The sequence below is a fragment of the Heloderma suspectum genome, chromosome 4, assembly GCF_057233095.1.
Source record: "Heloderma suspectum isolate Gila_16-S chromosome 4, 16-S_ref, whole genome shotgun sequence".
In the NCBI taxonomy this organism is placed as follows: Eukaryota; Metazoa; Chordata; class Lepidosauria; order Squamata; family Helodermatidae; genus Heloderma; species Heloderma suspectum.
In genome coordinates, this window is record NC_139461.1 from 169,962,482 (window position 1) to 169,977,495 (window position 15,014).

At 46.0% G+C, this 15,014-nt stretch overlaps 1 protein-coding gene across 3 annotated transcripts in view; it reads right to left on the reverse strand.

The window, feature by feature from the left end:
* SEC16B (SEC16 homolog B, endoplasmic reticulum export factor) overlaps nt 1-15,014 on the reverse strand; it is a 62,303-nt gene that overhangs the window by 14,297 nt on the left and 32,992 nt on the right. For 2 of the 3 annotated variants that reach the window (XR_014790397.1, XR_014790396.1), the window contains exons 15-19: nt 11,543-11,648; nt 10,451-10,591; nt 3,677-3,790; nt 1,823-1,889; nt 103-360 (exon numbers count right to left, since the gene is read on the reverse strand). Coding sequence is in view for 1 of the 3 variants with exons in the window: in XM_084851219.1 (XP_084707345.1) it covers nt 103-360; nt 1,823-1,892; nt 3,677-3,790; nt 10,451-10,591; nt 11,543-11,648 (689 nt within the window). In the remaining 2 variants the exon portion in view is untranslated. Of the gene's footprint in view, nt 1-102; nt 361-1,822; nt 1,893-3,676; nt 3,791-10,450; nt 10,592-11,542; nt 11,649-15,014 lie in introns of all 3 variants that reach the window. The other variant, XM_084851219.1, reaches the window with a different exon arrangement.

A 15,014-nucleotide genomic window follows, 5' to 3' on the forward strand; every position in this document is an offset into this window, starting at 1 on the left:
GATTGAGACCAGAACCAGTTCCAGTCCAGACACACACACACACACACACACACACTGTCCACCACCACCACCACCACAATGGATAATTGCAGCAATCTTTACCTGGTGGCTGGTACAGATTTGAGGAAAGGTCATCTGGAAGCCCTCTCAGAGAGGAAATGGAGCCTTGGCCACTCCCTGGTAGGCAAGTTTCCAAACCAGCATCAGTTGGATGTCCGTATCCAGGATGGAAATGTAGTCTCTGATCCACACCTGGCTGGTATTGAGTTGAGTCCACTGGCAACAGGTGGCTAGAAGGATGTTCCTGTAGATCTTCAGAGCATCCTGGACTTTGTGCAAACTCAAACTGGGGAGCCAAACCTGGAAGACACAAGATTGAATGGAGAAGATCAGGATTATTCCCAAGTCACAGATAAGGAACTGAGGCAGAGAGCTAATGACCCAATCAAGGTAAACTGGTGAATTCAGAGGTGATCAATTTAAGAAGAGGGACCAGCTCAGTGGCAGAGCACATGCTTTGAATGCAGGAGGTCCCAAGTTCAGTCCCTGGATCTCCAGATATAACAATGAAATAGTAGGTGCTGGGGCAGACACCTGCCTAAGATCCTAGAGAGTTGCTACAATCAGAAGAGATGATACTGCATTAGATAGACTGACATTCTGACTATATAAGGCAGCTTTATATGAATGACTTGATTTGATTTTAGGCCCAGGCACATAACCCAGGCCACAGGCCAAAGGCCATATGACTAATGCTCATGCAGCCCAATCCTTTAAGCCATGCAACAAAATGTTGCACTGTAGAGGGCTTCTGTTCAGGGCTTCAGCTACTCCATTCCATTCCCCCCACCCACCCTGCAATGATTTTCTCAATGTGAATTAGGAACCAACCTAATGAGACAATAGAATGGTTCTCTCTACCCTTTTTATATCTACATGTCTCTTCTTCTGTCCTCCTTTTCTAGGCATTCAATTCCCCCTGGTTTTCAGTTTCCCCCGCTCTCTCAGCCAGACAGAATTCTGTGGCCCCTGAGTCCTCATTTGGGTTGTTTTGAGGGTTCACACACACACACACCCCTTCTCGGATTGTTTTTCCTTAAAAAATTGTACTTCTTCAATTCGTAGGGTTCTAACACGTCTGCCGATACCTCCCTCTTGGGTGTGGGTGCTGCCATTTGGGATACATAACCATGGGCTTTCAAAGACCCAAGTCAGTACTAGAATATAAGGTATTAGAACAACTGGAACTGACCCACCTATTTCCACATTCAGTTTCCAACAGAAGCCAGTCTTTGGAAGCTCACAAATAAGGCATGAGGGTGAAGGCTTCCTCCTCTTATTTGTCCCCAAAATCTGGCATTCAAAGGCATATATACCTCTTAACATGGAGGTTCTATTTAGCTATCAGCACTAATAACTGCTAGAAGACCTATATTCCATTAAAATGTGTAAGGGTCCAATCCTAGGCATGTTTAGACAGACAGAAGTCCTACGATTCCCAGTATTCCCCAGCCAGCCGTGCTGGCTGGGGAACACTTGGAGTTGTAGGATTTTGTCTGTCTAAACATGCCTAGGATTGCACCTTTAGTTGTTATTTAACTTAAAAACCTTACAGGAACTGGAACTGAATATCTGGAAATAACAGAATGCAACCACTGTCTTTGAATATAACCTCCATTTAGCAGTGGCATGTATACCAGAAAGCAGCCCAATCCTCAAATGTTTCAGATTAAATTTAAAGGGGTTCTGTTTAATTTAATCCAGCACACCAGAAAATGCTCCTTTCTGTTTCACGTGCCACTGTTTGTTCTTTCTTTTTTACCTGGCATTGATCCACTGACTCTGGGAATCTCTGGTTGGATGGATGTAGCACCGAGAAGACCTCCTTCCTGCTTAAATCAGATGAAAGAGGAAAAAACATATTATGTAAAGCCTGAAGGCAAATAGAGTAGGCTATGGAGTCAGGCAGGAAAGCATACGAAGTGCCAAGAAGGGACAAGTCAAACTGAGAAAGCATTGTAGAGCAACCTCTGTCACACTTCCTTGGGAGAAGGAACGGCATGCAGAGAGCCCAGCGACATACACTGAACTTAGTTCCACTCCCACTATTTCATCCACTGCCTGCCTTTCAAGGCAAACTAGAGAAACAAATGGCATGTTGCAGTGGAGGTTGGGGCCTCCGATGTCAATGGGGCGGTGACCCACTCTGGGTTTCAGTCAGAACCAGCCAGAACCCTAAAGGAACTATCCGAGGTGCTGAACCTGTTTGGGGGATTGGTTTCAACATCTTGGATAGCTCCTGTAGAGTTCTGACTGGTCCGGACTGAAACCCAGAGTGGATTCACAGCCCCGCTGACATCAGAGCCACCAGCCTCCGCCGGCACATTGCAGCCAGCGAGTTCCCTTCCTTCAGTATGATAAAACAAGTTCCACAGATCTGCATGGATATTATTTTATTCATTAATTTAAAATGGATCTCCAACATACTCTGCCAGCAAGATGGCACTCAAAGCAGTGGATAACCATGACGGCTTTACAAAGAAGGCCCTTCAGCTGAGGCTGGGAGAGGGAAACACCCTGAGGAGAGATGACCTTTAGCCCATGGTGAGCTGGGGCATGTGCCGGATGCAGCTGGATGCCATTTTGAATATGCAAACGATTGGGGCAATTGGGAGTTGCGCCATGTCATGTGAACCTGGCCACCATGGGTAATTCGAGAGTTAAACAGCTCTCGCATGACCCTACTACTAATTGAGGGTGGTTTAACCCTCAAATAACCCACAGAGACTGGGTTCGCATGACATGGCACAACCTCCGATTGCCCCAATCAGGAGTTGCATATTCAAAATGGAGGCTGCACACACCTGGCATGCGCCACAGCCCAGAGTGTTTATTTAACCCATGATGACCCACCATGTCATGCAAACTGGGTTGTCAAGTGCAGATTGCCCCATTAGCATGACAATGGAGGCATGGCCCTGCCTGTCCCAGAGGATGGTATCACAGAAACACAGGGGAGACACATTCCCAGGTTTTGCAGAAGATGGCAGCTGTGAGGGAGGTGGAGGAGGAAGCAAGAAGTCGGTGTTGGCTGGGAGGCAGCTCTTAAGGGCCAGAGGCATCCAGGCCATGGAGGATTCCCTTGGAGCTCAGCTGGGAGCTGAAAAGCTGAGCTCAGGAGGGAGAGAATGAAAGAAAGCCACATACCATTTAGTCCATTCTGTCTGCTGGGGGCCTGAGCAAAAGACCCGAGCCATGAACCTGGCACTCCCTACCATGTGCTGACATGGTCTCCTACTCTATGTGTATTCAGTCATGGCAGTAAAAAGTGAAATAATACAGCAAACAAGTCTGGCTAATCCTTGTACTGGACTGATCCTGATTTTGACACTTGGAGGAGGAGGAGGAGGAGGAGGAGGAGGAGGAGGAGGAGGAGGAGGAGGAGGAGGAGGAGAAGAAGAAGAAGAAGAAGAAGAAGAAGAAGAAGAAGAAGAAGAAGAAGAAGAAGAAGAAGAAGAAGAAAGCTTTCGCTGATTATTCAGATGGGATGCACACACATAATCCAATCCCACAGTGCACTGCTGCTACGTACTCTGATCCCCTTCAGCTTAACCCAGCTGGCCAGATCTGTGGAGTCCTGAATCAGTCCCTCTGCACTACACCCCTGAATTCTCACCTCCCACCGCTGATGTCGGGCTCGGAGCTCCATGAGCCAATCGGGTTCCAAGGTCTCCTTTTGTTCAGGCCACTCCAGCAGCCGTGGATCAGAGAGTTTCAGGCGCTCAGCCAGCTGTCTCATGGGGGAAAGGAGAGAAGAGATGAAGAGCAGAGTATCAATCATTACTGCTGGGAACAGTGATCAGAGGGCTCTTTAAGCCTCGTAGCGGGAGATCATCGTTTTAAAAACAAACAAGCACGCCGTGGGCACACGTGACTCTAGCAAAAATCATTACCTCCACTGATCCAGTGCTGCATTCATGATGTCTCTAGGGGGACAGCTTTACCCAACCTGGTGACCTCCAGATGTTTTGGACTACAGCTCCTATCATCTCCAAGCACTCGCAATGCTGGCTGGGGCTGATGGGAGTTGTAATCCAGAACATCTCGAGGGCGCTGAGTTGGGGAAGGGTGCTCTAGGACAAGAACTGTTCTTCTGAAAGTATCAAGGAAAAAATATCCAGATCTTTGAGCTGCCATTCCAGAAGGCCAGTTGTGATGACTGGGAACAGCACATATACAGCTGCCTTCTATTGACTCAGATCATTGGTGCCTCCAGGGTAGCATGGTTTACTTTGGCTGGCAGTGGCTTTCTAGCAAAGGAAGGTCTTTTTCAGCCCGGCTAGACAATATATTCTTCACAGAGAATGCCAGGGACTGAACCTCGGATCTTCTGAATGTAAAGCATGTGCTCTACCACTAAGCTGCAGGCTCTCTCTGAATCTAAGGTGGTTAGGGAAAATATTAGGCATCCAAAGATCACTACATGCATTCAGTAAAAATCAGTGACCCAGCACCTGCTTATTATGCACCATGCCCTGGCTTCAAGGAACAGCAGGTTTAAATCAGAGGCTAATTTTCATGATAATGTATGCATGCACCTCTGCCAAAGATGACAGAGGCAAGCTGGACAGTAGAGTACATACAGGCAACCTCTGAACTACTTATGACAGGGATTGCAGGGTTAAGAATGAGTTATGAGTTTGGTCGTTTCTCAAAAAGGAATCCTATGCCTGTGGGACAACAGGAATGTTTAGGACTGGTGGATTGCAGGTGTACCCAATCTTCTATAATAATATATACTATGGATCTGAGAATTTGTCTTTCTGTCTGCTTTCTCCCCTGAATCGCTTTGCCAGTGTGGGCAGGAGAAGCACCATTGGGAAGCAGAGGAGGGGAAGGTAACAGAGCTTGGAAAACCCACACGCTTTCACCTTGGAGAGAGCCCCCCCCCCCTTTCCCCCTACAAATTGAACTGGGAAATATCTCCGCATGCCCCTGGTTTAGGTTGCCATCAGTGTTTCACATCTAGCCCAAGTAAGACATTCTGTGACACCTTATAAAGTAAGTCTGCTATGTGGGTTTTTTTCTATTGGACTACCAGGGCTGCCTGCATGGGGTGGGGTATCTGCTTTGGAAAACAGTGGATTTAGCGATCCAGGAGGGGAATCCTAGAACCAGAGGAAGATAACCTTCTAGATGGCCTTAGACTTTATCTAAAGATAAAACATTGTGCCCTATAACCACAGACTAACACTAGCCAATTTGCCTTCTGCCATCATCTAAAAGTAAGATCTACCTTTGCTACTATAAGGACTACTATGTTCTTCTCTACTTCTGTTCCCTGCCTTGCACGGAGCCATAAATTCCGATTAGTGACAGAGCCAGATCTGAGTTTTATATTTTCAAAGAGAGATTGGCCATTGTTGCTTTGTTGCAGGATAGACAGATTCAACCTGAGACCTTTTGCATTTGCCACAAACTGATTTAAGTAGTCTGCAAAGAACTTCCTGGATCATCATCTTAAGACTGTCACACATTGCAGATGGGGTTTCCGCCATGCCCTTTATCACCAGCAACAATAACTCTCTTTCTTCTTTGCCCCACCTTGTTTCATATCTTGCCTGAGGAAGAATCCTGTGAAACGCAAAAGCTAGATCACTGTGTTCTAGTTTCTAATTAATCCTAATAAAGGATACTACTGTTGCTGTTTGATTTTTTTTTTTCTGACATAGGTGCCCACATTTTTTGTCATGGGTACAACCATTAAACCAATCCCAACCTTCATTTCAAACCTATTTGCATGTCTAGAAACTGACACATCTCACACAATGGAAAGGAGCAAAATGTGTCATGCTTAATAGGCCCAAGGAACATCAAAGACTGTGGGAATAGAGAAGTGAGCAAAAACAGGCAGTGCTACTCCATTCATATTCCTAAAACTTGATGGTCGTTTTACTAGCCTTATAATGATCTTTCCTTTTACAAGAATTGCTACTGAAGATTAATTGGGTTAACTCTGCTGGTGTGAACTCCCTACCCTATTGCTGTAGGAATACAATGTTACAGGGCAATGAGCAATTGTTTAGGCAGAAGGTTGCACCTTCAAGGCACATGAAGCAGTCACCTTACTGAAGCTAAGCAGTTCTGGGTCTGGTCAATGCATAGATGGGAGACCACCTGGGAATGTTGTGTGTGCTGCCTCAATTCCCTTAATGGAAAAAAGCAGTGGGGGGCACCATGCCACCACTCCATGGCCCCTTCCCTCCATCGACAGAGCCGCATGTTCACTGAATTGCTTCTCTAAACTGCAGCACTTATCACACCTGTGACAACCCTCTCCACATTCAACAGCTATTAGCACATTATTCATGTCAAGCATTCCTCGGGAGAGATGTGTTTCCTGATACATGTCGAGGCTGCTTCACAAATTGAGGGGCTTGCAAGCCATTCATGTTAATGTGTATGTGAATCTATGAAACACAAATTAGGCAAATGTGATTATCATCAAATGAAACATTAGAGGGGAAATAGCAAGTTGGCTTGTAACAAATTGAGCCACTTAAAGCCTCCATCACTTCTGTAATTTGTGTTATTTGCTATATAGCTGTGTTGTTGTTGTTGTTGTTCATTTCTTTGGAATTTTATACAGCTGAATCCCTTGTTAAAGGAAGGCAGAGGCTGTTGACTATGGATTGGCAGAATCTCAAGAGTTCTCAGACAGGTAAACAAACCCGTATTTAGGCCGCTTTCCCAGCTGTGCCCCATCTTGGGAAATAAAGATTTGGCTATTTTGACACATGCCGTGGTAATCTCTAAATTGGATTACTGAAATCCATTCAGTATGGAGGTGCCCTTGAAAAATGTCCAGAAACTTCATCGAGTTAAAAATACCGCAACTTGGATGCTAATAGGAACCAGTCGTTGTGAGCACATTACACTTGTACTCAAGCTCCCCCAATCTAGCTAAAGAAATGCATAAACAGGCTTACGCCCGCATCATACACTTTTGTTCATACAGTCAAGGCCAGAAATATTGGAACAAGGATAACTGTTTTGGCAGTTGGCCTCTATAGACCACCACATTGAAGTTGAAAGGAAACATACCCAGATGGGAGCCAAGTCAGGACTTTCAGCTGTAATTCAAGGGGTTTGACAAAAGTGGGGCACTAACCATTCAGGAAGGACAGCCAGTGGCATATACACACACACACACACACACACACACACACACACACCATCATTGGTGGCTCATAAGTAATGGAATGAACTAACATCATTTCAAACTTAAGGATTGCCTTTAATACCTGGATGAAAATCCTTTCCAGTCAATGACTGCCTGAAGTCTGGAACCCATGGACATGACCAAATGCTGAGTTTCCTCCCTCGAGATGCTTTGCCAGGCCTTTACTGCAGCTGCCTTCAGCTGCTGCTTGTTTGTGGGTCTTTCTGCCTTCAGTCTTGTCTTCAGTAAGTGAAAAGCATGCTCTATTGGGTGGAGATCAGGTGACTGACCTGGCCATTGAAGAACATCCCACTTCTTTGCCTTCAGAAACTCTTGGGTAACTTTTGCTGTATGTTTTGGGTCATTATCCATCTGCAATATGAAGCAGCATCCTATCAGTTTGGCAGCATTCAGCTGAATCTGAGCAGAAAGTATAGCCCTATACACTTCAGAATTCATCTTGCTGCTTTTATCAGCAGTCCGGTCATCAATAAACACCAGTGACCCGGCTCCATTGGCAGCCATACATGCCCATGCCATAACACTGCCTCCACCATGTTTGACAGATGATGTGGTATGCTTTGGATCATGAGCTGTTCCTTTCCTTCTCCATACTTTTCTCTTCCCATCATTCTGGTACAAGTTAATCTTGGTTTCATCAGTCCAAAGAATCTTATTCCAGAACTGGGCAGGCTTTTTTAGGTGTTTGCTGGCAAAGGCTAATCTGGCCTGCCTGTTCTTGAGCGTTACCAGTGGTTTTCACCTTGTTGTGAAGCCTCTGTATTTACATTCATAAAGCTGTCTCTTGACTGTAGATGTTGACAATGACATGCCTATCTCCTCAAGAGCATTCTTGACCTGGCTAGATGTTGTGAAAGGGTTCCTCTTCAACATGAGCAGAATTCTGCGGTCATCCACTTTAGTTGTCTTCCGTGGTCTTCCAGGCCTTTTACTGTTGCTGAGCTTGCCAGTTAATTCCTTCTTTTTCAGGATGTTCCAAACTGTTGTGTTGGCCACTCCCAATGTTTTTGTGATCTCTCTGATGGGTTTATGTTGTTTCCTCAGCCTACTGATGGCCTCCTTCACTCGCATGGACACCTCTTTGGGCCTCATGTTGGGAGTTGCAGTGAACAGCTACCAAATGCAAATGTAACACTCAGAACCACCTCCAGGCCTTTTATCTGCTTGATTGGTCACGGGGTACCCAGGAAACAGGCCACACCTGGCCATGCAGCTGCTTGTCAGCCATTCGTTCCATTACTTATGAGCCACCAATGATGGGGGTGTGTGCATGCCACTGGCTGTCCTTCCTGAATGGTTAGTGCCCCACCTTTGTCACACCCCTTGAATTACAACTGAAAGTCCTGACTTTGCTCCCATCTGGGTGTGTTTCCTTTCAACTTCAATGTGGTGGTGTACAGAGGCCAACTGCCAAAACAGTTATCCTTGTTCCAATATTTCTGGCCCTGACTGTATGTAATTTTTTGGGTTGAAAACTGCAAGCATAAATTTGATGCTCGTTCAGATATGCATGCAAATCGAGACACAGCCTCTCCTATGCCCTTCTGCCATGTATATGCAGCCAAAACAAACTGCCTCAGTGGGAGAGAATAAATGGACACGAATTGGATATCAAAAACGGTAACACTCAGAAGCCAGTGGGAGAGCGTTTCAGTCTTCCGGAAGTTCTGCGTCAGCCTTGAAAGTACTTCAGAAGTGAGAGGCCAGTGTGAAGTTAGAATTCATTTACAAATCTGACACTATCATACCTGGGCTCAAGAGGATCTGGGAGTGGCGAGCTTACTACAGTAAAGGTGCAATCCCATGCATGTTTAGACAGAAAAAAAGTCCTACAACTCCCAGCATTCCTTAGGGAACATGGCTGGCTGGGGAATGCTGGGAGTTGTAGGTCTTTTCTCTGTCTAAACATGTACAGGATTGCGCCCTGTTTGTCGCTCTTACACAGAGGACTCATCTAGCTTGGCCAATTTGGAATGAGGGCCAAACTAAATGTGAGGCTAAATGCATGGCTTGGTGTTTTTAAATGTAAATATCAGCCAATCAACATTGCAATGCTCAGGGAGGGGGGTTAATTCTTTCTTCCCATGCTGCCAATCCAAGGGAAATTCACACACCACATCCCCCCAAAGCTACTATTTGGCATAGGAGGCAAGCTCCCTTCTGGCACCAATGGAGGCTTCCATCCTGTGCCAAAGAGGAGCTTACTGGGCAGGGTGATTTCATCAGAACCATGGGGGAAAAAAGGGTTAAAATATCCCTCCCCATGTGCCACAGTCCCAATTCTGATCAGGACCTCCCAGCAGCTGCCGGCTGGCTGGGGAACGCTGGGAGTTGTAGGCCTTTTCTCTGTCTAAACATGCATAGGATTGCACCCTAAATGTGTTGTTTGGCCTTGAGTCACTCCCACTCTGGTTGGATCTTTTACTCTAGCTTTCTCCAACTGGGTGCCCTCTGGATGTTTTGGACTACAACTCCCATCACCTCTGACTATTGGCCATGGGCCACAGCTGATGGGAATGGTAGTCCAAAACAACTGGAGAGCACCACATTTGGAAAGGCTGTTTTACTCTTTTGACTGCATTCTGAATAAGAGACCACTGAACTTCCCAAACTGGGAGTTCGGTGCTTTGGGCTGCGAGAGAACAACGAGAGCAGAATTACTCAACTGGTGTCAGAGATGAGTCACGTATTTAGTGGAGCTATAATTTGATGGACATACATCACCTTCTTACAGGGTTTTGCCCTGTTGCCATTTCTCTCAACCTTAAGCCAGAATAAGTCCCCAACTGGGCTTGCATCTTTGTGCCCTGGTATTCTGCAGGAAAGGAAGAATGGTCTTCCAAGGCACCAATTAGATTCCGTGTTTATGAAGTAGAGATTGGGACCAAACTCAGTAAGAACCAGCCCTTGTAGCTGCCACAGTTATTAGCAGCGACAGAATAGTGTTGGCATCAATGACAGCAATGTTCCCCCTAGAGATCTGTCACATTTCCAGCACCACAGTGTGAATATGCCAATACACACACACCTCTTGCCTTGGTTGGCAGAAAGCACTAATACAAAGTCTTGGCACAGCTCCATTACACCCCCAGATCCATTATGAAAGGGCATCTGAATTTCCTGCAATGTAAGCACACTTAGGGTTACAGCTCTAAGAAATGTAGTGGTGTTCTTGCTAGCTCCCCTCAACCATAACCAAAGACCTACCTTGATCACTTGCTCCAGGAGCACAGGGTAAGTGTTCTGGTTCTGGGTGAGAAGGGCCGTTCCAGCCGCTTCACAGTAATGCAAGGCCTGGCCAGTGAGACCATAGTCCAGAAGGCGAGAGGCATAAATCAGCTTGTATACCTGTAAAAGACAAATCGAAAAGAAAAACGCATACAAATTTCAGGCGGAAGAGACGCAGAATAAGATGTGTGTTGGAGCATCTCACATGATGTACCCAAACAGCCCTTCAATGGAAGGTTCTCTTACCCAATCAGCTGTCTTAAGGTTAAAAGCTGCTGTAATCTAGAGGCAAAGCAACAGCTGTCGGACAAGAAGTTTCAAGCTCTGATCTATCCTTGCTGCGCAGATCACGGAGTTCGTGCACAACAGGGGGCGGGAAACCTCCCACATCAGCCCCAGACAGCACGGCCAATGGGCAGGGATGATGGAAGCTGTAATCCAACAAAACCTGCAGGGATGCAGGTTCCTGATGTATGTAAAGAGCTTTCGGTACTCAGAAGCGATACAGAAGTGCTATTATTCGGCAACCTTGCTAAACGTTCAATGTCAGATCAAAGAATGAATCATAGTTGGAAAAATGCCTGGTTAATTGAGGGGACGTGTTCGGGAAACACATCTTGAGAGAGCAGTGGGGAAGGGTGCGCAGCTACACCCTGGAATTACTTGTCCATGTAGATGGCGGTGACTGGCTTAGGATGACCAATAGGAACGAGGGTGAATGCAGAGGCAATGCAGATATTTATCAAATGCTAACTTAGCATGGGATGCATGTGACCATCAGGATAGCCAATTGCCTATGCCCCAAACTATATGAGCTGCTCAGTCATGTGTATATTTTCCCCCATGCTGGCATTTTATCTGGGGGCCTTATTTATTTCCAAAAGCAGTGTGGAAGACGCAGTCAGCAGAAGGCCAGGAGGCGCTCACAGGGCAAAAGGCAGCTTGGGGTGGTGATTCGGAGCAGGAAAATGGCTGGAGGGGAATGGATTCCTCCAGCCTTCCCCAACCTGGCCCCCTCCAGATGGATTGGACTGGAACTCCCGTAATTCCCAGCCGTTGGGTTTCTGTTACCTGGAAAGAGGGGATGAAAGCTTGAGGGCACCCCAGCAACTGGCAGTACTCAAAGATCTCTGTCCTGTGGATACACTCTGTCCTCGCAAACTGGGCAAATACCTGGCTGGAAGGGAAAAGCAGAGAGGCAGTCAAGGGCAGAAAGCAAATGCCTTCTTCTAAAGCTAGTGGGTGGAGGAGGAGAGGCAGTGTCCAAGTCCTCCTTCCAACCTCTTCTGCCTGTCCAGTAGCCTGGGGGTTAAAACTAACGCTGACAACAGCCCCTGGAATGGAATTCTACTCATTCACCCACTAACTGGTTAATGAATCCATTAAGTTCAGATACATTTGCATATTGCCCAAACTTCAGATATTGGAGACTTTTTGAGATATTGAAGAAGAGGACAGAGGACCTACGTTGTCATAAACAAAAGCAAGCTCTCAAGGAAAGGCCTTCTTGATGGCTTTTTCCCCCCTGACATTCCCTGTGAAAGTAACACACGAGGACCAAAAGCAGCCTTCAGAAATGTGTGCCCATGACGCACAGCCCCATCAGTTAGCATTCGCCTTTGCCAGCTAGGGCTGCCAGAACAGCCCTTCTGCACGTTCCCCTTTCAATTCCCTGGTGTAGCAGTCAAGGCAGCTATACTTTCTCCCAGCCATTCCTTCCCCAGATCTGTGGCACAAAAAGAGATGTAAAACTTCTGAAAAGTTTTGAAGCCGGAGGAGGGAATGGTTTTTTTCGGGGAGGGAGGGAGTTGAAAAAATTGAAATTTTGGAGGAAATTAAAAAATATGCAGTACTTTTTTAAAGCGCTTTTTGCAGATCTGAAGTCACTTTTTATTTTATTTAGATTTCTATCCTGCCCTTCCTTGCAAGGAATCTAGGGCAGAAACTTGGTTTGCTTCTAAAAATATGAGCACCTAGAACAGCCTTCTCCAACCTGGTGCTCCCCAGATGTGTTGAACTGCACAGCTCCCATAATTCCCAGCCAGCATGGCCAATGTCTGTGAATTATGCTGGCTGTGAATTATGGGAGCTGACCTCCCGGACTTCATGGCAGGCAGGCAGGCAAACAGGAGGAGAAGGAGAGAGTGGAAGAAGGTGTGGCACAGAGAATTTAAAAATATGCATGCCTTCGTCAGATTGCAACCTAGCAACCCTGTTGCCAATGAATCAACTAAATCACTGGTGCTATATTGATAAAAGCCTACCTTCCTCCTACGTCTGCTGTACCAAGCGGTAACATGACTTCTTTGCAGTAATAAAATAAACATTCAGATTGAGGGAGCAGGGCAGCTGAAACAGAAATAGTAAGACACTCTCCCACATTGTTGCAGCAGGAGGGCTCACAGTGACATTCTTGTTGTTGTTCAGTCGTTCAGTCGTGTCCGACTCTTTGTGACCCCATGGACCATAGCACGCCAGGCCTTCCTGTCCTGCGCTCTCTCCCGGAGCATGCTCAAGTTCATATTCATTGCATCGGTGATGCTATCTAGCCATCTCATCCTCTGCCGTCCCCTTCTCCTTTTGCCTTCAGTCTTTCCCAGCATCAGGGTCTTTTCCAGGGAGTTTTCTCTTCGCATTAGGTGGCCAAAATATTGGAGCTTCAGCTTCAGCTTCAGCATCTGTCCTTCCAATGAGCACTCAGGGTTGATTTCCTTGAGGATGGACTGATTTCACCTCCTTGCAGTCCAGGGGACTCGTAAGAGTCTTCTCCAGCACCACAGTTTGAAAGCATCGATTCTTCGGCGCTCAGCCTTCCTTATAGTCCAGCTCTCACAGCCATACGTTACTACTGGGAAAACCATAGCTTTGATTATATGAACCTTTGTCAGCAAGGTGATGTCTCTGCTTCTGACTATGCTGTCTAGGTTGGCCATAGCTTTCCTCCCAAGGAGCAAGCGTCTTTTAATTTCATGGCTACAGTCACCGTCTGCAGTGATCTTGGAGCCCAAGAAAGTAAAATCTGTCACTGCTTCCATTTCTTCCCCTTCTATATGCCAGGAAGTGATGGGGCCAGATGCCATGATCTTCATTTTTTTAATGTTGGGTTTCAAAGCAGCTTTTGCACTCTCCTCTTTCACCCTCAACAAGAGGCTCTTGAGATCCTCTTCGCTTTCTGCCATTAGGGTGGTATCGTCTGCATATCTGAGGTTGTTGAGAATTCTCCTGGCAATCTTAATTCCAACCTGTGATTCATCCAACCCAGCATTTCTCATGATGTACTCTGCATATAAGTTAAATAAGCAGGGGGACAATATGAAGCCTTGTCGTACTCCTTTCCCAATTTTGAACCAATCGGTTTTTCCATGTCTGGTTCTTACTGTTGCTTCTTGACCCTCGTACAGGTTTCTCAGGAGACAGGTAAGGTGGTCTGGTATTCCCATCTCTTTAAGAATTTGCCACAGTTTATTGTGATCCACACAATCAAAGGCTTTAGCATAGTCAATGAAGCAGAAATAGACATTTTTCTGGAATTCTCTTGCTTTCTCCATGATCCAGCGAATGTTGGCGATTTGATCTCTAGTTCCTCTGCCTCTTCGAAACCCAGCCTGTACTTCCGGTAGTTCTCAGTTCACATGCTGCTAAAGCCTAGCTTGTAGGATTTTGAAAATAACCTTGCTGGCATGTGAAATGAGCAAAATTCTACGGTAGTTTGAACACTCTTTGGCGTTGCCCTTCTTTGGAATTGGAATGTAAACTGACCTTTTCCAGTCTTGTGGCCACTGTTGTGTGTTCCAAATTTGTTGGCATATTGAATGCAGCACTTTAACAGCATCATCTTTTAGGATTTTAAATAGCTCAGCTGGAAGACTGTCATCTCCGCTAGCTTTGTTGTTACTAATGCTTCCTAAGGCCCACTTGACTTCACTCTCTAGGATGTCCGGCTCAAGTTCAGTGATCGCACTATCATGGCTATCAGGGACATTCAGATCTTTCCTGTATAGTTCTTCTGTGTATTCTTTCAACCTCTTCTTAATCTCATCTGCTTCTGTTAGGTCCCTGCCTTCTTTGTCCTTTGTCATGCCCGTCTTTGCACAAAACATTCCCTTGAGATCTCCGAAGAGATCTCTTTTCTTGAAGAGATCTCTCCTTTCCCATTCTGTTGTTTTCCTCGATTTCATTGCATTGTTCATTTAAGAAGGCCTTCTTGTCTCTCCTTGCTATTCTCTGGAAATCTGTATTCGGTTGGGTATATCTTCCCTTTTCTCCCTTGCTTTTTGCTTCCCTTCTTTCCTCAGCGACTTGTAAAGCCTCATCAGACAGCCACTTGGCTTTCTTGCATTTCTTTTTCTTTGGGATGGATTGAGTTGCTGCCTCCTGAACAATGTTACGGACCTCTGTCCATAGTTCCTCAGGCACTCTGTCTATCAGGTCTAATCCCTGAAATCTATTCCTCACCTCCACTGTATATTCATAAGGGATATGATTGAGGCCATAGCTGAATGGTTTAGTGGTTTTCCCTACGTTCTTCAATTTAAGCCGAAAT